The sequence below is a fragment of the Zonotrichia albicollis genome, chromosome 1, assembly GCF_047830755.1.
Source record: "Zonotrichia albicollis isolate bZonAlb1 chromosome 1, bZonAlb1.hap1, whole genome shotgun sequence".
In the NCBI taxonomy this organism is placed as follows: Eukaryota; Metazoa; Chordata; class Aves; order Passeriformes; family Passerellidae; genus Zonotrichia; species Zonotrichia albicollis.
In genome coordinates, this window is record NC_133819.1 from 102,862,800 (window position 1) to 102,887,996 (window position 25,197).

The 25,197-nt window shown below is 40.2% G+C and overlaps 1 protein-coding gene across 1 annotated transcript; it reads right to left on the minus strand.

Moving 5' to 3' along the window:
- Nucleotides 1-11,783: 11,783 nt before the first annotated feature.
- On the minus strand, nt 11,784-24,402 carry NAPG (NSF attachment protein gamma). The gene is made up of 12 exons (XM_005486706.4): nt 24,235-24,402; nt 22,063-22,130; nt 20,863-20,947; nt 20,258-20,275; nt 19,680-19,710; nt 19,102-19,211; nt 18,898-18,964; nt 18,161-18,231; nt 17,215-17,293; nt 16,612-16,691; nt 15,726-15,855; nt 11,784-14,755 (listed from the first exon to the last, which is right to left on the minus strand). Exons 1-12 carry the CDS (start codon nt 24,288-24,290, stop codon nt 14,606-14,608), a joined length of 945 nt encoding a protein of 314 aa, XP_005486763.1. The 5' UTR covers nt 24,291-24,402; the 3' UTR covers nt 11,784-14,605.
- Between the last annotated feature and the right edge of the window lie 795 nt (nt 24,403-25,197).

Genomic DNA, 25,197 nt, shown 5'->3' on the forward strand with positions numbered 1-25,197 from the left:
CCTCTAGCAGAAATGACTGCATAGTCATGTGCCTAAATGAGTGGAAAGGGCCTCTTACATTGCAAAATACATTCATGATATCAGCATACACTCTCTATTAAGTGGCTAGTGCAGGGATGTTTTGCTAAAACAATTTCAATAAAAACTTTCAGTAGGTAAAAACTTAATTTCCACCTTTACCATATAATTGACTACTCCAAAGGCTCATTTAACTTTGATAAGGACTTCATCAGCTTGGAAATTAGAACCCTAGGCTCTAAAAATAATAATAAAAGAGCTCTAACTACCCACAAAAAAAGATGCTGAAGACCCTGTACAAAAAAGCAGGCACTGAAAGAGTATAAGGCTGCTGACAGAAGTCTGCACAAAGGCAGCTCCACATGCTTCATGTAATCAGCAAGATCTGAAGATCAGAAATGTAACTTAAGATTGAAGATGATCAGTGAACATCCAAAGCAATGCTGAACTACAGACTCTACTTTTGATCACATGACTAAATTCTTTTGTGCAACTAAATCAAAGTGCTTTAAAGAATTCCTTCCCATGTCAAAACAATTCTCCTGGTATTACATGGCTATGAGAGACTCTTAGAAGAAAATCTTGTTAAGCGTTGCTTACTGCAAGGTATCACAAGGCTCTCTGGGGATGCCTCTTTGCAGTGAAATGCAAATGTCTGTTTTCCTGTTAGTGGTGTGCCCACAGCAGAAGCACTGTAGTTCAGATCTGCAGCACAGATCCCTCTTACCAAACTCTAACTTTTGTTATGAAGTGGTTTGGTAGCACAGTGTCTGAATCCTTTCCATTTAAATCTAGCACAAAGGGTGCTCTGCCGCTGCATATTAAATGTGCTATAACCTCTTACAGGCAATTCAGCCCATTGGACCAAAATATTCCTTTTGTCTTCAGCCCTTTTCCTTCTGGGGAGATGTGATGGGGTAGTAATGGAGAAGTAGAGGAGATGGTGCACAGGACCAGGCTAGAGCTAGATCACTGTAAAATACCCAAATCACACATGACATCAGTGTTAGAACCCTGGTACTGACTGTTTATCCCACTGATGTGTCCTTTCTGTCCCATCCTGTTCACAGGTGTGGACAGGAGGCAATAGGAGTTTTCAGATTATTTAAGAACATTGTCTCCTCAAAGCAAAAGGTTGAAATGATGGTCCTGCTCCAGCCTTTGGCCTCTGCACATTTTCATTTCTCTGATTCTTATTCACTTCATCCCCACTGCCTCTATTTCCTCTCCCAGACCCCAGCACAAGGTCTTATAGATCACCAACACAGTGATGGGTCAGTGTGACTGAAAATGAGGAGATCCACTGTCCTTTCCTTGGAGGAGAGTCCCAGAGTGCCCCTTCCTAGAGCTGTAACACATCTGAAGGAAGGCAAAGCCCAGCTTCCCCTGGAGCCAAGACTTGTTTTATTTTGGTGCTACAAGGAAGTTCAAGCACAGGACTTTAATTTTTCAAGCTGGCCAATTAAGCCCTAGGGAGCAGTGATACATGGGCATTAAAACATGTGCTTTCATCAGAAGCTTTTTTTAACTCCTCAGACTACTAAGCTGCCATCAGGAGCAAATCCATTTGCTCTTCCAACAATCAGCAACATCACTCTATGGGTCAAAACACATCAGTAAATCACAGAGGCCTTAGACCAAGTCAGATTCCCTAAGAAACCTCTAGAAAAGGAAAAAACTAGTTTCAAGCTCTCATGGCTGAAATACCTCATGGCAATGTTATAGCTACAGCAAATTCCTCTCTAGGAGGGAAATTTCAAGCAAAAATTAAAGAGAGGATTTGATTTATAATGGGAAAAAAATTACAACTAACAGGCCAAGTTTTGCTTACACTTCCTTACTTAGCACCTACACAGGAAAATTCCCACTGACTGTAGTCAGAGCAGATCTGAAGCTTTAAACATGCAGCTTCCCCTTCAGCTCCAGTATAGCAGTGCTAAAAATTAGGTGTCAGACTGGGACATGTCCTTCTGATGAGAGAGAGGGAAGAAATGGTATGCAGAGAGCCCCAGCTTTCTCCTGGGGAATAACAGTTCAAGGGATTTGGCTCTCAAAGGGAAACCTGACTGGGCAGGTCCATTGAACACCTCTGGGAAAAGGGTGAGCACTTTTGACAATGCTCCAAGTGAGTGTTGGGCCTTGTGGCTCCAGGGAGCAAGCTTAGGGAAAGCCATCAGGTACCAGTTGAGCCAGACTGCTCCACGGCTGTTGGGCTTAAGCCAGAACAGCTAGGAAAGGGGAAAAGTCTGCATTTTGCTGCAGGCAGAGAGGGCAGGTGTGACAGTGGTCACAAGGGTTCTTGGATGAGGGAAGAGACGAGAATGTTGACTTCATGTTCAGAAGGCTTGATTTATTATTTTATGATATACATATATTACATTATAACTAACTAAAAAAAAAAAAAAAAAAAAAAAAAAAAAGCAAAGGTTTCCTCAGAAGTCTAGCTAAGAATAGAATAGAAAAGAATGAATAACAAAGGTCTGTGGCTCGGACAGAGAGTCCAAGCTTTCTGGTCTGTGGTTGGCCATTAATTGTAAACATTCAAGATGGCCCAATCACAGACACACCTGATGCATTCCACAGCAGCAGATAACCGTTGTTTACATTTTGTTTCTGAGGCCTCAGCTCCTCAGAAGGGAAAAAATCCTAATAAAGGATTTTTAGCGAAAAGATGTCTGCAACAGGCAGGTGACTGCCAGCCTTCTGCTGTCAGCCATGTCACAGGGGCAGCTGGCATTCCCTCCCTCCCAGGCCAGGAAGGGGAGAGAGGCTGGGCCTGTGTCACTGTAGGACACGAAACAACACAAGTGCACACTCTGCTCTCAAGGGGAGTTTATTATCTGACTCCAACATTTATTGCTTTCCAAAAGGGACAGTGGATTGGAGGGTGAAAGTGCCACCTCTCCAATGACACTGGACAAACTAACAGTCTATCAAATTTTTCCTCCCTCATAAAAGAATGCAAAACAATGAGTTATTTACAGAAAGTGTGTGAGAAAGTTCATTACAAGAATGTAAACATCAGAAGGCTTAGAAAATCTTAAAAAATCAGGGTGACAGGCCTGTGGTCCCAGGTCACAGTCCTACCCTGGGTGAACAAGGCCTAAAGGGAGTGAAAGTGTTTGAGCAGGCCCCAGCTCAGCTTGCCTGCCTGAAGCTGTGTCTGTTCTGCAGTGCACCGAGCAATGTCAGTGTCACGTGCGCTCCAAGAGCAAAGCTGCCATTTACAGCCTCGTCGGCCAAGAACGCAGACAAACCTGAGCATCTGCGTTTGCAATCTCCACTGCTCCATGAAAGACAGGGTCAGACAGAAAACATGTGTTTCATATTTGAAAATCTGAGTGATTTATTTTAGGGGAGAAGCACTGGACTGCATGCAAACTCTACGTTGTTAAAATTTAATTTACTAACCAATTACTATCAGATGCTTGACTTCTTCAGCTGCCCCATATGAAGAGTTCAGTTTCTCACAATATTCTGCCTTGATTTCATTGCTCTATCTCCTTACAGGGGCTGAAGAGAAATGAAATTAAGTGGGTGAGCAAAAGAAAAGGATCAGTCAGTCCCATGAGTTCATATTGTATATCCAGAGAAACCACCATAGCATTATCTCCCAAATACTGTGGGTCATCCATTTTCCATTATTTGCAGCTTTACCTGAAGTAGATGTATTAAACTGAATGTTACATCTCTCACCTCAAGAGAGAAAGCCTGGAGGAAACCGTGTCCCTAGCTGCCTGTCCTCATTCTGGCTGGATTGCTTCCCAACCATCCCTCCCAGTTTAAAGCAACTTAAACATTATAAATGCATGTCTCAGAAGACATGCATTTATAAGCTAAATGAATTAGTATAAAAAGTAAAGGTAGAAGCAAGATTATTGCTGATAAGCATTCTTCCTGTTTTGTGGGTTATAAGGTACAAGTTGTGCTGCATAGCTTTGGGTTGCAAGTTCACAGAAATTTCTGACCTTGGGGCAGCAATGCATGTGTGGCTTTGCAGCTCTTCTTAACACACTGAAGACACAACATCAACACTAGCATTGGCTGAACAGTTTTTCTAATGTTCTCTGTAAAAATTAACTCCATTCTGGGTTAGTAAGTCACTGCTGAAATGAACCTGGCTTCCATTTAGTGTGGTGATCAGAGACCAATAACGTCTTGAAATCATGGGCGAGTTGCCAGCTCTTCTCTCCAATTATGTTATCTCTCCAAAGCACTTTGAGTGGCAGGTTCCCTGGGATTAGCTTAATGTTACTACTCTTGGAATAAAAGAGGAAAATATTTCAAACTGGGGAATAATCAATCCAGTCCAAACTTTAGGATGGATCATTCATATTAAGACATGAAACTCTTAGAATTTTTTTTCCCCCAACAAATACCCAGCAGGTCACAGGCAGCTGGAAAACTAACTCCACCATGGTAATTTATGAGATTGTGATATAGACAACTAGTGTGCTTTTTTTAACTTTTTTTTTTTTTGAGGAGGAGGAGGACAAAAGAAGGAGGCAGGGAGGGGAGGAAGCCAACAAATGTCAGATTCCAGGTCTTATGAGAATTTAAATGCCAGCAATTAACTAAGGACTGACTGTAATAGACAGTATATCAGACTTGTGCTAAAGCTTTCAATGCATAATGTTCAGAGTTTTTTTTCATATTTCTGAATGCCAGTACTTCAAGTATGTTTATACCTTTCCAGAACTCTTCATTCAGCCCTGGTTTCACTGAAGGCAGAATACAAATGCTGTTGACCTGAGGTTACCCACTCACTATAAGTGGAGAGTTACAGCAACATTACTGTCTGGCAGATTTATTCCTACCTGGCATTACTGCTTAGGAACTGTCTAATTAAGAGTCTGTTATACCAACAGAATGAAACATGGTAATTTCTAAGTACCAAATAGAAGGAGAGTAAGCTGGTACAGGATCACTGGGTGTAACAGGGCCATGACCACAATATGAGTCAATAAATTCTCATGACAGAAGAGAAAAGCTGAACCAAGGCATATAGCAGAACCAGAGGTGATGATGGAAGGCTAACCAGTCCAGCAATTAGTCTAAACAGCATCAAATTCCTATTTTAAATCCATACTGTAGCAGTATTTAGAGACAATTATTTTTCATATTATTGCGCTGTGAGGTTTCTGCATACTGTTATGCTCATACTGTTATGCTGTGGATCCTTCAGCTCTGGAAACTGCTGCATTTCAGTAATAATTCAAACAGCCCCACGGAGCTCAAAGACAATCTGCCTGGAAATTAATGACCTTGACAAATGGTAGATGTTGTTTCAACCTCCAACTCATCTGTGGCCTCTATCTCTCTATCCACCTGTCTCTTCCACTCAGGGACTTGGCAAGCATGATCCAGCATTTAGAAGTCCTGACAGAAGAAGAAAGTGAGTATCATTCCCCTAAGAGAGGGTTTACCTATGCCTGGTAAACACATACAGGAGTCTCAGTCCAGCCTTTGCCTGTCTGGGAGAAAGGGTGGAAAGCCAAAAGTTTGCAATTCTTCAAATGCAGGAATTTTGGCTGGTGGGTACAGTTGGCTGCCTCGAGGCAGTGCACCTTGCACAGCTGAGGATCTGCTCTATTCTGTCTGTAGGCAAATACATTAACAGGAGTGAGAAAGATTGAGGGAGAGAAGAGGAGGAGAGTGCTTACTGCTTAACATGCACTTGGAGAACACTGGACTCCAACTTATCTCCCACACTGAGGTCCAGGGACATTCAATTGATGATCCAGATCCGAAACTAGAGCTCAGAATTTGCTTCTAGCTCTGTGATTGCAATATTTGCTATAAAAGCATCCATAATAATTTTTTTAAAATCTGCATCACTGAAAGAAATAAAAAATAAATGCCATTTCCCTACCTTAGCTACTTCTTGTCCTTTCATGAAAGTGATTTTTTTTAAGGCATATGCACTCATGGGTGCAGATGGATCTGTGCACAGACTATCACAGTGTTTCATCCTCTTGAACCAAAGTCAAAATTTTGCAAGATAGAAATCCATTTTAATGTAGGTGAAATGTACATTTTTGAGTTGAGTCTGTGGTTCGAGATCGTAGTTATTTAGCCAGACTGCAAGGCCTAAGCTCAGCGAAGTTACTTCAGCGAAGGACAGAGATAAGGGGGAGAGAGACAGAAGATGACAGAGAGAGACAGAGACTGCTGTAAGGGCAAGTCGACCTGACCTCGGAATTCTTTCTGATAAAAAGGAACTAGTGGTAAAAGTCACATGAAACCCATAAAAATGAATATGTATGAACCTATTGTGAAACTGTATGCATATGTATTTGAGAGGGGGATAAAAGGAGATCTGAATTTCTCAGAGGTACGCATGACTTTTAAGGAGAGCATTCTCCACATGCGTCCAGTGCTGTAATAAACATACCGAGCTTTACAACTTTTATAAAGTTGTGAGGTTTCTTCTTTTCTCCACAAAACACTCTCTTGCTGGTTACAAAAGTTTCACCCTTTGATTCTTTTAACTTCAGCACAGGTGGGATGTGCAGCTTCCAGGCTCTTCATGGAACCTCTCCTTCCTACCACTGAGAGATTTTTATTAAAGAGCTCAACAAGCAGAAAGAAGATCAAGAATTGTCCTAGACTTCTGCTCCAAACAATTTGATTACGGCCTGACTATAAGAGCTTGCCAAAGGTCCACAGGCTGTCAGTCATCCACCCCAAAAAAACCCAGAACACTTTGAAAATCATGACGTAAGACTCACATGGTTGATTTGTAATGTGGCATCCCTTAAACAAAGTGAACCATAGGGACAAATATAATATAGAGATTGACAAGGTGAACAAAAATATACCACAGCTGTCTAGGAATAACTCAAATCTTCATTTGAAGAGAAAATCACTGCCAGATACTTCCAACCATTCATACAGAAATCAGGAATATCAAAGACTTTAAAAACTACTTAGAAATGAAGTTTAAGAAAATCAGGAAGAGAGCCCAAGACAAATAACTACACAAAAATAACTTAGAAGACTGACAAAGACCATACCATTCCTATTTTAAGCCATTACTTCACATTTAGCCCAGCTGTCTCAAAATTCTATAATTCTGTATCATACAGCATGTGATATATTAGTGAGCCACACCACTAACTTAACTTCTTTAAGTTAACTTCCAAAAGTATGAATTCCACACTCAAAAGAAAAAGAGTTTGGTGATAAATGACAGCCCCTAAAAATCTGCTCCAGGGTGGAAAAATAATTTGTACATTGGAAATTCAAGACTTCATTTTATCTACCACAACTCTCAACATGGGCATGGCCTAAATCTAATGATTTTGTATCATATCCACCCATTATTTACATTTGGTCAAACATATAATGGAAAACAGTGACAAAATGCCAGCCTTTCTGCCACTAACACAGCACATCCTGGATTCCTGACAAAAACTGAGTTTTTCCATCTGCTCCAGATCCATGGTAGTACATTACCTCTACTGAGAAACTACTGTTTCACATCAGTGGACACAAACCAAGTTCAGCACTTTTAAATTAAAAAGTAAGGATTTTAATAAGATGCTGAGAATCCAACAAAAAGTGGTCAAAAGGGTGAAAATGTACTGGAACATCCACCTAAAGCAAAGGTTTGGTTTCTCTTCAGCCCAAACAAAAAAAAAAAAAAACACCCAAAAACCCAACAAAACCAAACAAAAAAAACCCAAAAACAAATCCAAAAACCAAAACACAAAAAAACCCCAAAAACCCAAAAAAACCCCCACATTAAAAAAACCCCAAAACCAAAACAACCCACCCCGAAAGAGATATACAGCAAAGCCTTCAAGGAAGACTCCTGCTCCTGCAGCAAAAACAAAATGTACACAACTAAAAAGGAAAGGAAACAATGCAGCAAACAGGATACTTTTTGTTGCACTCTATTCAGCTGCTGTGCATCTGGAAACTCTACTGAATAAATGCATTAGAACAGAATAGTATAAATTTGATCTTAATTGAAGGGTCATCATACAAAATGCTTTCCCCTGCTGCCTTGCATTAGATTTATGCTCAAACTACTTTCAAGCATCTGATAAAATTGGTGACTTCTGTGATTTACACAAGCTATCAGATGTGTGATTCATGCTGTTCTCTTATTTGTCAAAACAACAAATGTATTTTGTCTCCAGCTGTTCCTTCACCCTTATTCTATGATCAGGAAATGACAAAAGGGCACAAGTACTCAGCACTGGACTGGAATCCTCCTTGGTTTCCTCTAAGTCCACTCCTTTCCATCACACATTGCCTCCTAGCCTCTTTCTACACTTCAGTCATAGTGAATGAATTGATTAATCTCTCCCATATTCTGGTTCACAAATATCAAAGTCCTAGTAGCAGCAGTACTTAAAAGTGGTCAAATTTTTTATTATAGCAATACAATACTACACATAGTCATCAGTGGAATTATCCACAACACAAACTCAGAAAGGGAAAACCCAACAGGCATTATTCCTGAAATACCCTGAGGAAAGTTACTCTGAATTCTCCCCTTCAACATTTTTAACAAACTATTTCAAAGTCCACTGAAGTGATCAAAGATGTGGAATATTTTCCCATACCTGTTTCCTGCAAAACGTACACAGAAATTTATCCTGGAAACAGAAACCTCAACTTTTCAAAAGTGTAGAAGCAATTAATGCATAACCCTAATTATAAAAAATTTCAAGTCATTCCATTACTGCACTTCAGTCTTGTGAAGAAACACTACTTCTGAAATAGGGTTCCTCATTTAGATATCCATGACCTTCTAAAACAAAAATCATGCTATAAATGCAAGTAGGGATAAGCATAAAGCATGTGTGTGCATTCAGGCTGCTACTTGCACTTACTACCTTGGTTGCATGTCATTAATACCGGATTTTGTTTGGCCATGAGGCTGTTCCAAGGTGTGAACTTTTCCAGTCCTGGCATCTCCAGGAAAAAGAGGTAGCAAAACCACTTGGATGTGAAGCCATATGACAGCCTCTCCATGAAGAGATCACAAGCAGTTCTGTCTTAGCACACCCAAAAGAACCAAAAAGTGACTAGCATGCGCAGTCACGTTCATACTTTCACTCTTGATTTCTCCCTGTCCCCATCTCGGTCACAAGAAATCTGCTCCCTGTTGGCTGCAGGATGACAAATACAGAAAAACAACTATTTGAATCTCAGACTGCATACTAACATGCATGAGCTACAAAGGGAAAAAAATCCTCATCTTAGAGAATATTAAGATTTGAAGGGGAAAAAATAAACCCTGAATCATCGGAAAACAAGGGTGTTTTCTTTCACTTTCCAATGTTTCTCAGCAGCATGGCCTTTCACCAAAGTGCATCAGGATTAGACTGAAGTATTTCAAAGAGGTGAGAAATAACTCTTTGATGTTGTTTCAAAGAAAATGGCTTCTCAGGAATTCCCACAAGGTGCAGAATCTGGTATATTTGGGAAGATAAACATTAAGGCAGTAGCAGGAGTTACCAGATCATGTCTTACTCAAAGGAGAATTTTAAAATATACTACTCTTTCAGCAGCTCTGTTACTAAAGCTTTGCAATGCTATGCTCAGTCTGTGCTGCTACACAGCTGCCTTAGCCCCCAATTCCACCCAGCTTTAACCACTCACTCCTTACACACCCAACCTGTGCTCTGGGCTCCAGTGCAGCTGAGAGGATCCTCATTCTTCCTCCAGTCACTCAGCCTGGAAAATCACACATTGACACAAAAGAGGAGCCAGAAAATGACTGGATGGTGGCCAATTAAATAAAATAATTGGCACCCATAAAACACATGGGGTATACCATAGGTCTTTACACCTCATGAATTCTCTGCTCTATTATTACCAAGACAATTACTCTGGGACATTTGTTGAGCAGTCCAGCACAGCAAGCATTGGCTAGAAAGTTGTCAGCTACACACACAAAGAAGTCCCTGTCTGCAGCTATAAAGTTTTACCTTTCATTCCTGAATTCCAGTCAGTTGGTGACAGGCAAAGGATGTGTCTGTGTTCAGACTGCCTCACATGGCACACAGCAGCAGAACCTCTCCCCAGCATGCAGAGAGCAGTCATGCCAGTCCTCATCCTTCCCTCCCTGCCTCTGTGGATGAATCAGGAAGTGGCATATTTTTCTTAAGCAAACTCATTTCAACAAATTACAGCAGGAGCTCTCTGTTCCACCCATCAACATACCATTGCCTGATGACCAGCTTACTCACTCCTTCCATTTTGTTAATTTCCCTGCCCCCTATACTTGTTCATGTCTGTGCACGAGGCATTTCATAAAATTTTGTGGCTGCACTAAAAATTTCTTTTAACAGGTTATAGTGCACACTGGCTACTGCTTTCCTTGTCCACTCACCCACCCACCCACTATCCATAACCTGGCTCTTAATCACCCAATTTCCCAGGCCTATTCTGACAAGTGAAAACACAACAACCTAAGCTGTCTTCCTAAGCTGACTTCTAGGACTTCGGGCAGGTGTTTCAAGCCACGACAAGCAGCAGCAAGGGCAGGTCCCCGTGTGGCTATTTCTAACCAAACCAACGCTCCAGCTGAGCATATTTAAAGGCAGAAGCCGTTCCGGACACGGAGCAGAGGCTCCTGGGAGTGGAGGAAAGGCCGGTGCCAGCTCTGCGGCACCATCTAGCGCTGAGAGGGAACAACGCTCTCGGGATAGATAACACACACACACCGGGTTACGCAGAGCTCAGAAACAACGCAAAATAAAGGCACGTGAATACAAAAGGAAAACAAACAAAAGGAAAACAAGACAACTTCTGGTAACCCATTTTCACTGTGCACATGCTGGGGCCCGCTTCTGTCACTCTAGGACTAGAATATTTCTGTGGCACAGTCCACATTGGTTGCACACCAGTGAAGATGCTGGCAGTGCGCACTGCGCAGTCCAGCCACGCTCCTTACCCCGATTCCCACAGGACTCAGCAGATGAATCACAACAGCCACATGTTCTGGAAACGTACGTGCAGCCTTGCAGCTGCCTCCCGCTCCTGTTCCAGGCTGACAGCCACTCTGGAAAGCACGGCAGAAGGGCAGCGGCTCCGGAACAAAGAGCGGCCAGCCCTGCGGAAGGCAGTCTCTGCACATCCTCTCCTACAGACAGAGGAGAGGAGAGCCCAGCTCCTGGGCACGCTGGCACCTACACACCATTAACTCGGAGATTCATGGCCCTGCTCAGACTCAAACCGCAGATCCCAAGTGGTTCCCTCCTGCTCTCTAAAGTTACATCTACTTCCTCCAATTTTATTACCACTACTAGTCATAGAGGTTGGGGTCGCTTCTTTTTTCCATTTCCTGCATCCAAAAAAGTTCACTACTTATTATAAATCTAGATGACATGGCTTTTTTTTTTTTTTTGTTCTCCTGAGAGCAGCTTATTCTTATAATTTTATACAGCTGCATATTTGCAGCATCTAAGGAACAATTCCTGCTACACTGGAAGAACTTCAGTGCCAGATTCTTCAACCTTCAAATATTCCAGCAAGTTTCAGTTTAAAATAGTAGAAAAGGAGATTTTTCTACTATTATGAAGTCTCCAAAGAGTTACAGAATTCACATCCTTAAGTTGTGTGAAATCTAGCTGTTTCTCAAACTCCCACTGATATCAACTCTCCATTGATTCCAATCTTTTATTCTCATGCCAAAACACCACTTTGAAAATCTACCCCAGTGACAAATTAAATATAATTAACATTAATTTTCAAATGGTGGCCCTCAGCAGGACCTGGTCAACAACACAGAAAGCTACCACATATGCATTAATTTCAAGTTTTATTCTTCATGTTGGTGAAACACACAGCCTCAAGAGGCAGCATCTGTAGAGCTGTTGCAAACACATTTTGTACTCTATTACACCACAAATTTGGGAAAAGAACAAGTAAAGCACAGGTTTCACACTGCACTTGATCATCTGACTATTAAGTTACAGATAATTTAGAAATCTTCTGATTTTACATAAACATTGCATCAGCCATTGCTCAGCCTCCATGCACAATTTATTTTTTTATTACAGTCAACACTGGTTTTGGAAACTCTCTTGCTGTAAATGTTATATTTTCCATTTTAGATCACTTAAATGGTATTTACATAAGTGTGCAAATTGCTTTGAAAGATAGAAACAAACACTAACACATAATATACAGACAGTTTCTTCTATAGTTAAACATTGCAGTTAACATTCCTAACACACTTTCACTGTCTAAAATAGGAGAATAAGTTATATAAAATAGACCATCTTATTTTCAGATGCTTCCATTTCTGCAGATTTGGTCTTTGCAGCAACATTGCAATTAAAGATTAAGATTCTACTACTAAGAATCAGAAATGTCAATTAATGGCAGCTTAACATGTTTAGTACCAGTCACTTTTGTCCCAGATTTTCCACACTTGGCACAGAACAAAGAAACAACTTGAGGAGGGAGGAAGACAGTTTTGCGCTTTTTTCTTGTCATATGGAAAGTACGTTTTTAAAATGCAACAGAAATTTTAAATTTTCTTTTAAGGGTCTGTTAGTGTTACAAGCACAGTTTAAATAAATCTGAAAATTCTTCCACAGAAGCACACACAGTTCCCAGTTTTCTTATGGACCTCATCATTTCAGATACATGCAACTGTTCACACACACAAAAAGCAGACTCCTTGGGCTCACACAATAAGACTGATTTCAGAACTAGAAGGAGCAGGAAATGCTTGAAGAAAACAACTTAGTGTCCCCTGAGTTCCTACATGTGCATTTTTTCTACCTGTGATGAAGACTCACCACAGTAAGTGTTATGTTCCACTTGATTTGAATCCAGAAGGCAGAAGTTAAACTCCAGTTAAACTGCAGTGAGTTCCTCCAACAGCAAAAATTCTAGAAGAGTTCTAGAATTCTAGGAAAGTCTTCAAAACCACCTTTCATGTATAACTGCAAGCATTCTCAGAGAAAAGCAATTCACTTCCTAAAATTTCACAGAGCCAAAACTTTTACATACATCATCAGTAACAAAGGGAAATTACCCATCAGATAGTGAAGACCTACAGGTGCATCTTAAATAGCTTTAAAACTCATGGTTATTATTACACAAGACAAAGACACAAAACGGGTTTATGAACACCCATTAAATTGAATAATGTGACCTTCTAATGTGACAGCAAGTTATGCTGCAGTTTGTGCTCCTATCTCAATGTTATTGAGTGCTATTCACCCCAAGCAAAGTGAGCATTAGCGCTCTAAAATTTGAACCTTTATCACAATTACGCCTGACACAATTTTGTCACACATGTGGTTGATATTTTTGATGACATCCAATTCTTTAATATGGCAGACACGATCTCAACACTTTAGACTGTGCTTTTGGTCTCTTGTTTACAGAGCTTTGAGCATCACATACAAATCCCTGCTGGATTCCAAATGACATCACCCTAGGGCAGACCTTGCTTAGGTCCTGCTGAAAAAACAAGCCACAGGTTCAACTTCTAGACTCAACAACTTTTAAGCATAAAATGGTGAAACAAATTCAGGACACGAATGAAGATTGCAAAACATATGATGACTTGAAACCAAATATAAATAGGATGCATTAAAATTTGGTTACCTTGGACTCTAAGCAAGTTTGAAAAATGTTACTTATAGGAGACACCTGTTCAATGTTTTGAAAATATGAAAGAATCAAATGTCTTCATACATGCTAATGTATGAAGACATTTTATTATTTCGTATTTTCAGCATACTGATTAGCAAATAAACACCTAGGACACTTATGAACTCAAACATATCATTGAAACATTCTATGTAAGTTTTTGTTAAACATTTGTCTTCAGAAGTTTATATTCAGTGCACGTTACCTGCTAACTTCAGTTTCCTTTGGTTTCAGTTTCAGTTTGGTTATGGCATGCTTCAAAAACACTGCTAAGAATGGTGGTTCACTTCTTCCTTTTCTAAGGTGCACATTACAAACACTATGGACACATTTATTTCCAAGTACTTTTAAGCTTGCAAGATAACTTCAAACTAGTTGACTTAGTGTTTTTTCACACTCATGTGGTTACTGTAAAAATAAGGTATTAAAATAACATTGTGCAGTAAAAACATGTTGAAAACAAACTGAATGCTCCCCCTAGTGCTTACACAAGCAAAAATCCTGCCTGGCACAGTCTGCCTCAAATGGCCTTAACCAGGAGATAAACAGCCAGATGAATGATGATACATTTAACTCTGAAGACAAGGCAAACATCTTACTGGGACCAGAAGTGTCAGTTGTTGAAATCCAGCATTTAAAATTTTGTACTACTCCCTCTCCAGTGCTTCTGAAGTTTTGGTTTCTTTTAAACTGTGCTTTTAGTAAAACTCTCCTCAATTTTTCCCATCAGCTGAAGGCAGGGCCCTAAGGAAGCTCCTGCCAGGTAAGAGATGAAGTCCAAAGATGTTTCAGGATGATGGGTACAATCATGCTTTTTCTCCTGCACTGCACCCAGAAGCTGCCAAGTTAATATTAGGATTCCCATATCACAATTGCAATGAAGCTCTGGTAAATCTGGTACCTTTGGATATGCTCAGCTTCACAAGTCAGTCAGATGTGACAACCTAGTCTGTAGCTAGCACAGTCCACCAGAATATTCATCCTCTTCCTCATCAGCATGGGAGCCCGCTGCAGCTGGTCCTCTGGCTTTGTCTTGGGCAGCGTTTGGTGACTTCTTCTTCATTCCACCTCCTGGGACCACCAAGGTAAGACCAAGCTTGGCATACTGACAATAACAAGGCAAGTTTAATTTCTGTACTATCACAGAATTGACTGATGCTCACAATAAGCAAGCAGGCAACATGCAGTACAAAAACAGGGTGATGATGCTCTCAGCTTGGGATAAATATAACATTGGTCCAATTTTCTCATTCTCAAATACACTGAGAATGGGATATAAGATCTGTATTGATGCTGCTTATTATCAAATAAATTGGCCACATTTTGAACCTCCTTTAACCTCCTCTGGTTCAAGCTTTATGTAGAAAAGAAATAATTCCAGTATGTAGCTTTTCATACATTATCTACTATTAGATCATGTAAACAGTTTTATAAGTGTTGTTCAGCAAGACTACTAACTCAATTTTTACTATTCAATGAAGTGAAATCAGCCAATACTGCTACAGGGTTTGGTAGGGATGGCTGTTTCCATTACTTCACACTTTTGTTATCTTATACTTCCTACAATTTACAAATTCAATTAAAGAAAAAATGGTGGGGAAAGAGACACAACTACTTGTTCCCAATTCAAAATGAGTTCCTGAATGAGTACCTTACTAAGAACAAGCAATGGAAAAAATCATTCAATGATGCCATCCTGCAGGCATCCTGCTCTGTTCATGTTTATGCACATTCATCTGCTGCAAGGTATTTCTGAGAAAAAGCAGAAGCAGCAGACTGTTCTTGCTCTTATGGAAGCAAACAGAAGAGGCCTGAATTTTGGTCTACTCATTAAACAAATTAAGCAAATCCTTAACAAGCTGTTCTTTCACATAACTCTTTGCACCATCTGAAAGGTAGGCAGCACCATCACTGGCAGGCAAAGTAAAAGAATGCAGGAAGCTCACAATCAAAGGGCAGCATGACAGGAAGTCACAATAAATGCACAGACTGTGCTCTTATTTTTCTCTACTAAGAAAAAATCCCCACCCTCTTAACTCAAAAAAATCTCCCAATCACAGGATCTGTCTACTTACATCATTATCCATGTATTTGAAGAGTGGAGAATTACAGACTTCAGAAACTTGATCCTGATCTTGTTGATCATACCCTTCTAAAAGTTGCTCCAGTGCTGCACAGTCTTCACTTCCATTAAATCCTGGTATACTGAAGGAAATTAAGAGTTGATTTCTTTAGGTACATGAATCATACTCATAAAATTTAAACTTTAAGTAATATTAGTTTGCACACTGCAAATAAGACCACAATCATAGTTAAGACGAAACAAGAATATTTGATTTTTTTTCCTGATAAGTCAATAAACTCTTTCTCCACTTCACATACAGAAATAATTCTGTCATGAGTTTCTGTATATAAAATTGGAGATTTGGAAAACATAAGCAAGATGTTTAAAGACTGACCTTGAAAGATTATTTCTAAATAAATAATCTTCAAAAAATTTTCAAAGGTAAAGTACTACAATTTAACTTATACATATCTTCATTTCACTAAAAACACAGTTGAAGTAAAAACATGTTGTTTTGAGATTTTGCTACTGAAGTTCCAATGAAAGTAGAAATGAAGAACTGCCAGGGTTAAACACTAATTCATATGTTGACACCAAAATTTTCTCCTGTAACGTGGCAAGAACTTTTGATTTCCATCTCATTTCCTCTGTCACACATAAGTAGTTCTTTATGACTCTGTATTTTAGGTTTGTTAAGAAGAATCACTGTAGCCACTATAGCTAAATTGTTATGAGTGAAAAAGATTCCTGATAGCCATACACAAGGGGACATTATTATTGTATTGTAAGTCAACAGAAGTGCAGGTTAAAAATTTATGAAAGTAAAATGTCAAGCAAGATAGATCTACACTAGTGAAACAATCAGTTTAAAATCATAGCACACAAAGTAGACTTACCTGTAACTTTCCCTCACACATCTTTCTGCAGCAACATAATCATTTCTATGAAGATGAACTAAGACTTGAGCAATAGTTTTCTAAACAAAAAAAAAAAAGCAAGCCTTACGATTCTTTAGAAATTAACAATAAAATATGAGAAAAATAGTAGACTGTTAATATCGAGTATGAGAAAGGTCATTACAATCCACAACCATCCTAAGATACTGACACAACTACTGGCACAACAACTGACACAACAACTGAGTCAGAACAATCTAGTGAAAAAGCAGAAAGCCATCATCTCAGCTGGTATGAAATAGGTTATGTCCTATAACATTTTAATGGATTGCTGTCCCAAGTAACAGTTTTTGTAGTTTGTTTTATTGATAACATCTTTATTTTTTATGTGTTGTTTAGTTTTGACAGCTCCTGTAGATAATAGCATCTTAAAACTTACAAAAGCACAGCTGAAGTTTGGGGAAACACCATTACCACAAATTCTCATCATTCAGCAAGAAACTTATCGCTGAATCAAGAGGTGCCCATCATCTGTCAGATGTCAGTAATAAAAAAAATTAAAAAATTGAAATGTATTATCAAAAGTTCTCTCTTAGACTTTACCTTATAGCAAGTGGGGTAGTTTTCAATTTCCTTATAAATACTTTTTTCCTTTTGAAGAGACAGTGCAGCCTCATCTAATCTAAAAACCAAAAAAACAGGAGTATCAGTGCCAGGAATACAACAGAGTGAACCCAAGGCTAATTACAAAGTGTTTAACTAATACAGTGGCAAGTCTACTCAAATAAACAGCAACACAACTACAAATCAGCAGTAGATTTTACTAAGAGGTAAGGTAAATATATAGTCAGCAATTCCTTTTGTCTACGTGCTAGGAACACCTCTGGTATTTATTCAGAGAAACCTTGGTTTTTGTAACACCGTACAAGATGAATGCTTTGTTATATACACTAACACATTTCTATATGTCCTGAGGTTACTATAAGCTACCAGTAAGTCAGATATCCATGAACTAGCAATATAGTTATTAAAGGACCTAAGTGTTTCAGTGAAGGAATTCTAAGATGAATGGAAGGTCAAGTTTGGTACAAGAAATTTACAACTAAACTTGTCTCACTGAGACTCCAAGATTCATTCTTCTTTAAGAAGTCCAGAACCAGACCGCTGCAGATTTCATTCTTCAGGTCAGTCCTAATTCCTCTGTTTTATATCCCACAGCTATAGAAGATTTTCAAGTACTTTCTACATATTAATGGTGGAAAAAAAACCTAAAAAAAATCCTGAAGTATTTTAAGAATTAATGAAAACTGGTGTTTTCACAGAGCAAAAGTCTTTCAGCTCACATTCTCCCAGCCCAGAACAGAAAATCAGGTGGTTCCTGGATGAATATGGAATATCCCACAGAAACTGGACCTTAGTCTGAAGTGAGTCACAAATAAGAATAAATAGTACATAAAAAACCAAACAACACCAAGACAAAAAAACCACAATCAAAATCACATTTTAAGATTCAAAAACTTTAGAAGAACAAAAAGGGATAAAGCTATACCTGCGTCCTCTGACCAGAAGTCTTGATGCCTTCCCTAGCATTTCTAACGCCTGCCGTAAACGTTCTTCATTCTAGAGAAGAAAAAAAAGAATTCAGACTTTCTTATTTCACTTGCACAGAGTTAAGACCACTAGACCTTAATCTAAGTGTGTCACCTGTAACTTAGAATAACTGTTAGCTATTAGATCAGCAATTCATACACTCAAGGGAAACATAAAGTGTATTGGTGCTCCACAGCCAGCTCCTGTATGGATTTGCTCAGCAGAGGAATGTCAATGTAAATTTACTAATCTGAAAATACCCATGACAACTGACAATAGAAAAGTACATCAAAGCCACTTGTAAAAAGGCAAATCACTGTCTCATTTTAATGGGTGGAGCACCAAGCAAAATATCTTCTTCTGTGCCTTCAGGGATTTCAAATTATTTTGGGTTCCAGTACCCAACAGCAGATATGTACTCTACCCTCTGTTCTGCCCAACAGGAGGCAGAACACTTGAACTACAAAATTCATATTCTGTCAAGTCCTAAATTGAGAAAAAGGCAAAGCAAACTGACTCCTAACTTTTGTCATCTCCTTCTCTAGAGCATGAGAAGCCTTCAGCTTCACTACTCAGCCACTGATGTAAAATGAAGGAAACGTAATTTAGAACCTAATCTTAGGCTTCTTCTTTACTTTACAGCTGAAAGAAAAGAACCAACCAAACTAAAAACACAGACAAAAATCCCCCACTTACTTCAAACACTGATGCTGCTTGCTGATAGAGCTGCACAGCCTTCTCTGGACTCACATTTTCTATTAACCTGTAATAAACATCAATACTTTCTCTTCAGATGAAAGGAAAATATTTTTTACCTGAAAGCATCAAAAAGACATAGAAGAAAAGCACAGACATACCCATGCCCTGCACAGATTCTAGCCACCAATAAGTCAGACTCACTTTCCAGCCCGTTCCAGGGCAATGGCTGCTGTGTCTGGTGTCCCATTCTCCAGGTACATCATACTGGCTTTTTCAATCAGCTGAACTGCTTCAGGGAGCCTCTGCATCTCCTACAAGGCAACAGCCACAGAAACACTGCTGTCAGGAAAGGAGTTCACATGCAAGGACACCAATCAAAGCAAATTGCAATAACTTCTTTATTAAGATTCTAATTTTTATTTACAAACTTGTAGGGCTAGTGAAAGTTAACCATCAACTCCATAAAATTCACTTTAAAGTCCTAAACTTTTCTGTAAGTCATGAATTTGTGGTAGTTATGAGTAAAAGCAGCACCACTCTTCTGTTACCCTCTGACAGGAGGAACTCTCCTTTTCTTTTACAAAAAGAAAACTGTCTTTCCCCTCAAATATAAATGTTGCTTTCCTAATCTACTGAAGGCAGAGATGGGGACTATAAGTCAACAGAAAAATTTCACTTCAATATGCAATTTGCTTACATATATTTGTAAAACAGTACACTGCACAATATTTGTCATTATAAAATAGAACTTAAAAATAAAAACTAGTAAATGAGAATACCTTTAGCATCATGCCAGCTTGTTCATAAGCTCTGCAGAGAAAAAAAATGTACAATTTGGTCAGAGATGATGTATTACAACAAGCTGTAGTTATGAGCAAAAGTTAACATGCACTGATTATCTAACATCTTCACAGTTAATATTTAATGCTTTGAAGATGTTTCAAGTGTTTTATTTAAGGGCACAGCACACATGTAACTTTATCTTCAAAATTCAACCACACTTCCCAATAAAAATCTATTCTAACCCAATCCCCAGGCAATATTTGGATTATTGTCATCTCTGAAGTACTCTTTAATTAAAAATTTCTTAATTAGCTCAGCAGTGTAGAACTTCAAAATTACAAGAAGTTCATCTAAGAAAAAAATATTTGCTATCAAAAGGTGCTAAAGAATGCCAAAATCATAATTTCTTCAGGTGGCCATTACATATTTTCAAACTTTCCTAGCTCACACTTCCATTAAACTAATTATGAAGCAGCAAAATTACCTGAATGAAAACACTTACTCTAAGATCAAAATGTACTTGTACTGTATGTTAAAAAATCTGTTTCAGATTACTTAGCACGTCTGTACTTACTTGGCAGCATGAAAGAGACTAAACATGAAATTGCTGAAGTCAAGGACAAAAGCCACAAAAACATAATGCAGGAAAAATATTAATGTGTAAGATCTTACATAACTACTAATTTCAAAGCAAGGAACCCCATAAAGGCAAATCAAACCTACTACAACTACAGGCAAGTTGTCAAAAATAAATAATTCCAAGGACAGAATAAATGCAATATACCAATGTATGGCTACATAAAAAGTTGTAAAAAGCACACTTCCTTAAAATATTCCTGCTTATTAAATAGTACTACAAGTACTGTAATAATGTCAGAGCTTCATTAAGTTTATACCATGCATTAATAGATAATTAAAAACCAATTAAATTTCTGAAGCAGTACCTTGGTATCTCAGGCACCTGTCTGCTGTTATTTGGGACAACACTAACTTTCTCACCAACAGCTCTTCAGTTTTCTCACCCAGAGCACACAGGAACAGACTTTTAAAAAGCAATTCTGTTACACTGCCAAATGTGCAAATGTATTAAATAACCTGCTGCCAACCCCCATTACTCCAATCTAAGTAGCAACTAGTCAGCTTCTGGGAAAGAAAGAACCCCAGTCAATGAAAAGATACGCTTTATTGTTTTCATGTGCCTCAGCTTCCCGTAAACAGGCTTCCCTTGCCTGGTCAAACTGCTTGGCATTCTTAAAAGCAACAGCTGCAAAAAAGCAAATAAAGATTTTATTTACAACTTGACATTGTCTTCATTTTTACCACTGCTGCTCAAGAGTTTAGCTACCTAAAGATGCAAACAGGCTCTTTAAATGCATGGTTACAATTTACCAACCTCTTGCCAAAAATCCCAGATAGTTCTCCTTGTTTCATTAGTTACTAGTTACCATTAAAGACATTTATTGTCAACACCACTTCCATACCACCACAGTATCGTACACAACTCTCAATGTGTTTAACTGGACTTTGAGAGTCACTCATGCTGGATTTTAATTACAGACATGGAGGAATGCATATTTATATCATTTTAATCATTATAAATTATACAAGGTCAGAAATGTGCCACCAACAAAGCTAGCATATAACTTCATCAGCACAATAATTTCAGGGTACAAATATATATTTCTATCTTGTTTAACTAATAAAATATAAAGTAAGATTTAAAATTAATTTCAATTTATAAATTCTCCAGTTGTTCTTCCAAGTTTGTATTTTTGTATTCAGTCTTAGGTGAATAAGCAGGAATGCCTAGAGTAAGAAGCCAAAAGACTACAACAAATTACTACCATGAGAAAGAAGAAAATGCTTAAGAACAAAAATAAATCAACAAGTAAGGATTTTATACTCAATGTGTCACTTGGCAGTGGAAAAAGGGAGGAACAAGACCATACTGTGCCTGAAAAAAAAAAAACCCAAGCTGGCAGCATCTCACCTTACTGAGACAGTCTTTGACAGGACATATTTCATAAGATGATGATAAAGCAAAATTTTAAAACCAGTTTGATCGTCTGTTGTTTTGTAGATAAAGTCACAGGATTTGGGGGTGGACAAGTGAAAGAAGGAAAGAAAGTTTTATTTTTGTCACATATAGCAATACAAAAAATAGAAATTGTAAGCTTGAAAAAAAAATTGGTTTTGGAGACTGTTCTAGATCTCCAAGAACAACCTGAAATATATTTTACAGTGCTACCAAGAGGATTTTTTGTTGCTTCATCTTACATTTACTCACACAGTAATGTAGTAAAAATACATAAAACATTATAGGGGACTAAGCTTGATGAATGCTTTGAAATATACATGGCCATATTTACTGCCACATACCTGCCTTCCCATATTCAGTAGCTGCACTGTCATAATCTGGTTTCCACTTTAAGAATCCAGTTTTCAGGCTAAAACACAAGAAACAATTAGTAAAGATTTATGTTTTACCATCAAGGCACTTCAGATACATTTCAAACTTTAGAACAGCCCTGGAAAAGAGCAATTACCTATGTGCCAATACTATGGTGGCATCACTATTGTAAAAACAAATGCCAGCACTGTTAAGAATTGCATAAAGCATTGCAATTATCTGCTATAGTTACAACCCTCACCCTAACATGCTCCTACTGTTCCCAGAGAATCTGCCCAAGTCCATCTTTTCAGCAGCAAGAAGTCAGCAGAAGAAAAATACTTTCTCCTATACCAACATGATATCTCCAGATTTCTAATACCACAACACCTGACAATATTTTTTTCACATATCAGGAAGTTTCCAGCATTCCTTTACAGGATTGTTTTTTTTGCTTATGAGAATTATCAATGATTCTCCAATGCATACACAAATAAAAGAATTTATTTACCAACACAAAGACTCACATGTCATTTATATGTCTAAAATAGATCATGACACTAAAAGGTGACACACATGGGCACAAATACATAGGGAAAAATGAACATTGGCAAATTAGATGAGTCATTAGGCAATTTGGAATTTAATATGCTGACTTCCTCATTTTTAAAAGAAATTAAAATATTACCATAACTTTACAGTCTGCTTACATATTTGTTATAGGCCAACACATCATAGGCAATACATTCTTTACTTGGCAAAATAGTTGCATGTGAATACTAAGGTGATCTTGTTGTCTTACTTGGATGATGACCAGAGTGTGTAACACTAATACAGGCCTTTATACTGTGTTATTTTTATCACAGTCAGAAGTCCCAAACACATCAAGCTAAAATATACAATGCACTCAATCTACATACAATTTGAAGTCTCAGTGCCTTTTATTTCAAGTGCTCTCCAGATAAGCTTAAAAATAATTCTGCTGGAGGGCACTTTTGGTCAAGTAACTTGAGTAAGATATGCTGGGTTTTTTCGATTTCAAAGTTTTCCCTCTATGCCAATTTATACATTTGATCTATGATTTCCAGAGGGCCTCTCACTACTCTTACTAAAAGTATGGCATCCTTGGATTAGTCAGCTCTGTTACATGTATACCATACTCTGTGCAATTCAGCAAAATGGCTATATTCAGGGTTAAAATGCACAGTTACAGACTATCATAGATGTTAAGCTCTCCAACACAAACGTAAGTACAGGTCTTTGAAGCCAGCTGAGAAGCACCAATCACGCATTTCCCATGGACAGGAAACAAACACACACCACCTCAGCAAACAAGCCCTTTTATCTAACATAGTCTCCATATCTCTTTTCTCCCACTTGTCTCTAGCCTTAAGATGTGCCAGGGGAGATTTGGGATGGGCATTTAGAAAAAAAGAAGATTTAGGATGGACATCTGGAAGAAATTCTTCACAGAAAGGGTTATTAGATATTGGAGTGGGCTGCCCAGGAGGTGATAGACTCATCATCCCCAGAGGTGTTTAAGGAAAGACTGGATGTGGCACTCAGTGCCCTGGTCTAGTTGACAGAGTTGTGTTGTGTCACGGGGTTGGATTCGATCATCTCAGGCACCTTTTCCGACCGAACTAATTCTGTGACTTGTCTTCCTCCCACTGACTTTAGCGGAAGGGCAGAAGTGACAGACAGCCCTCGCTTTGCCGTCAGGGTCGGAGCAACAGAGGCCACAAGGCCCTAAAGGAAACTGCTCGGGCTCCAGGCCTCTGAGCCGCTCGGCCTCACCGACCGCACTGTTTGGTCTTAGGGCCGCTGTACCGTCCCTGCTCGGGGCAGCAGGCCCTCCAGAGCACCCAGCCCCGTAGGAAGGCTCCCCTCACGCAGAGGAGGGGCGGAGCAGCCATGCCCCCCCCCTCCCTCCGCGCCAGCCCCCGCGGCCCCGCCAACTCCCTCCTCTTCTCCCGAAGTGCGGCCGCCTGCCACACGGAGTCTCCTCAGCCCCCCTGCCCGGCCAGGAGGGGACACGCCGCCTCCATGGGGCAGGAGCGCCGGGCGGCCCGGACAGCGCGGATGCCGAGCTGGCAGCTGCTTAGCAGCGGCTCACCAGCTCCCTCCAGCCCGCACCCTCCGCCCCGCTGCCCTCCGCTCACTATTTCTCCGCTTTCGCGATGTGCTCCAGCGCCTCGTTAATCTTCTGCGCCGCCATCTCGCCAGCGCGGCGGGCCGGGCTCGGCCACGCTCCTCCGCCTCCGTGCGCTGCGGCTACGGAACGGCGCAGGGATCACGGGCACCGGGAGGAGCGGCCCGGGCCCCGCCTGCTCCCCGCGCCTGCGCCCGGGCCGCGGCCGGAGTGCCCTGGGTGCCCGGAGCGCCGCGAGTGTCCCGGAGCGCCCGGAGCCTCGGAGTTCTCCGAGTGCTCCGCAGTGCACTGAGTGCCCGGAGCGCCCCAAGAGCCGGGAGTGCTGCGGGCCGGCCCTGGACGCGGGGCCGCCGGCGTGGCCTGTGCGGGCAGGGGTGCCCAGCGCTGGGCTGTGCCGCGCTCCGGGGGCGACGAGCACCTCCCGTGCACAGCCCCGTCCTGTGCTAGGCCGAGGCTTCTAAAAACTTTTTTACAAAGTTTTTAGAAAACAGAATCACACACAATCCCAGACTCGTTAGGCTTGGAAGGGGCCTCTGGAGATCATCTGCTTCACCCCTCCTGCCAAGCAGGGTCACCTAGAGCAGGTGACACAGGAACCAGATGGGGTTTGAATGTCTCCAGAGGGAGACTCTACGAGCACCCTGGGCAGCCTGTTACAGCGCTCTGCCACCCTCAGTGTGAAGTTCTTCTTCATGTTGAGGTGAAACTTCCTGCATTTTACTTTGTGACCATTACTCCTCGTCCAGTCACTAAGCACCACAAAAAAGAGCCTGGCACCATCCTCTTGACGCGCTCCTTTGAGACATTTATATGTATTCATGGGATCCCCTCTCAGTTTTCAGACTGAACAGGCCCAGCTCCCAGTCTCTCCTCCTAAGAGAGATGCTCGGTCTTTGTGGCCTCTGCTGGACCCTCTGCAGTAGCCCCTTGTCTTTTCTGCACTGAGGAGCCCAGAACTGGACACAGCCCAGAA

Coding starts and splice junctions, on each gene's coding strand:
- NAPG (XM_005486706.4), bottom strand. CDS start 24,290: ATGGCGGCGCAGAAGATTAACGAGGCGCTGGAGCACATCGCGAAAGCG. Junction 18,232..18,897: donor AAGCAGCATCAGTGTTTGAA/GTAAGTGGGGGA, acceptor TTTCTTCTCTAG/AATGAAGAACGTTTACGGCA. Junction 14,756..15,725: donor TCAAATACATGGATAATGAT/GTAAGTAGACAG, acceptor TGTTATTGTCAG/TATGCCAAGCTTGGTCTTAC.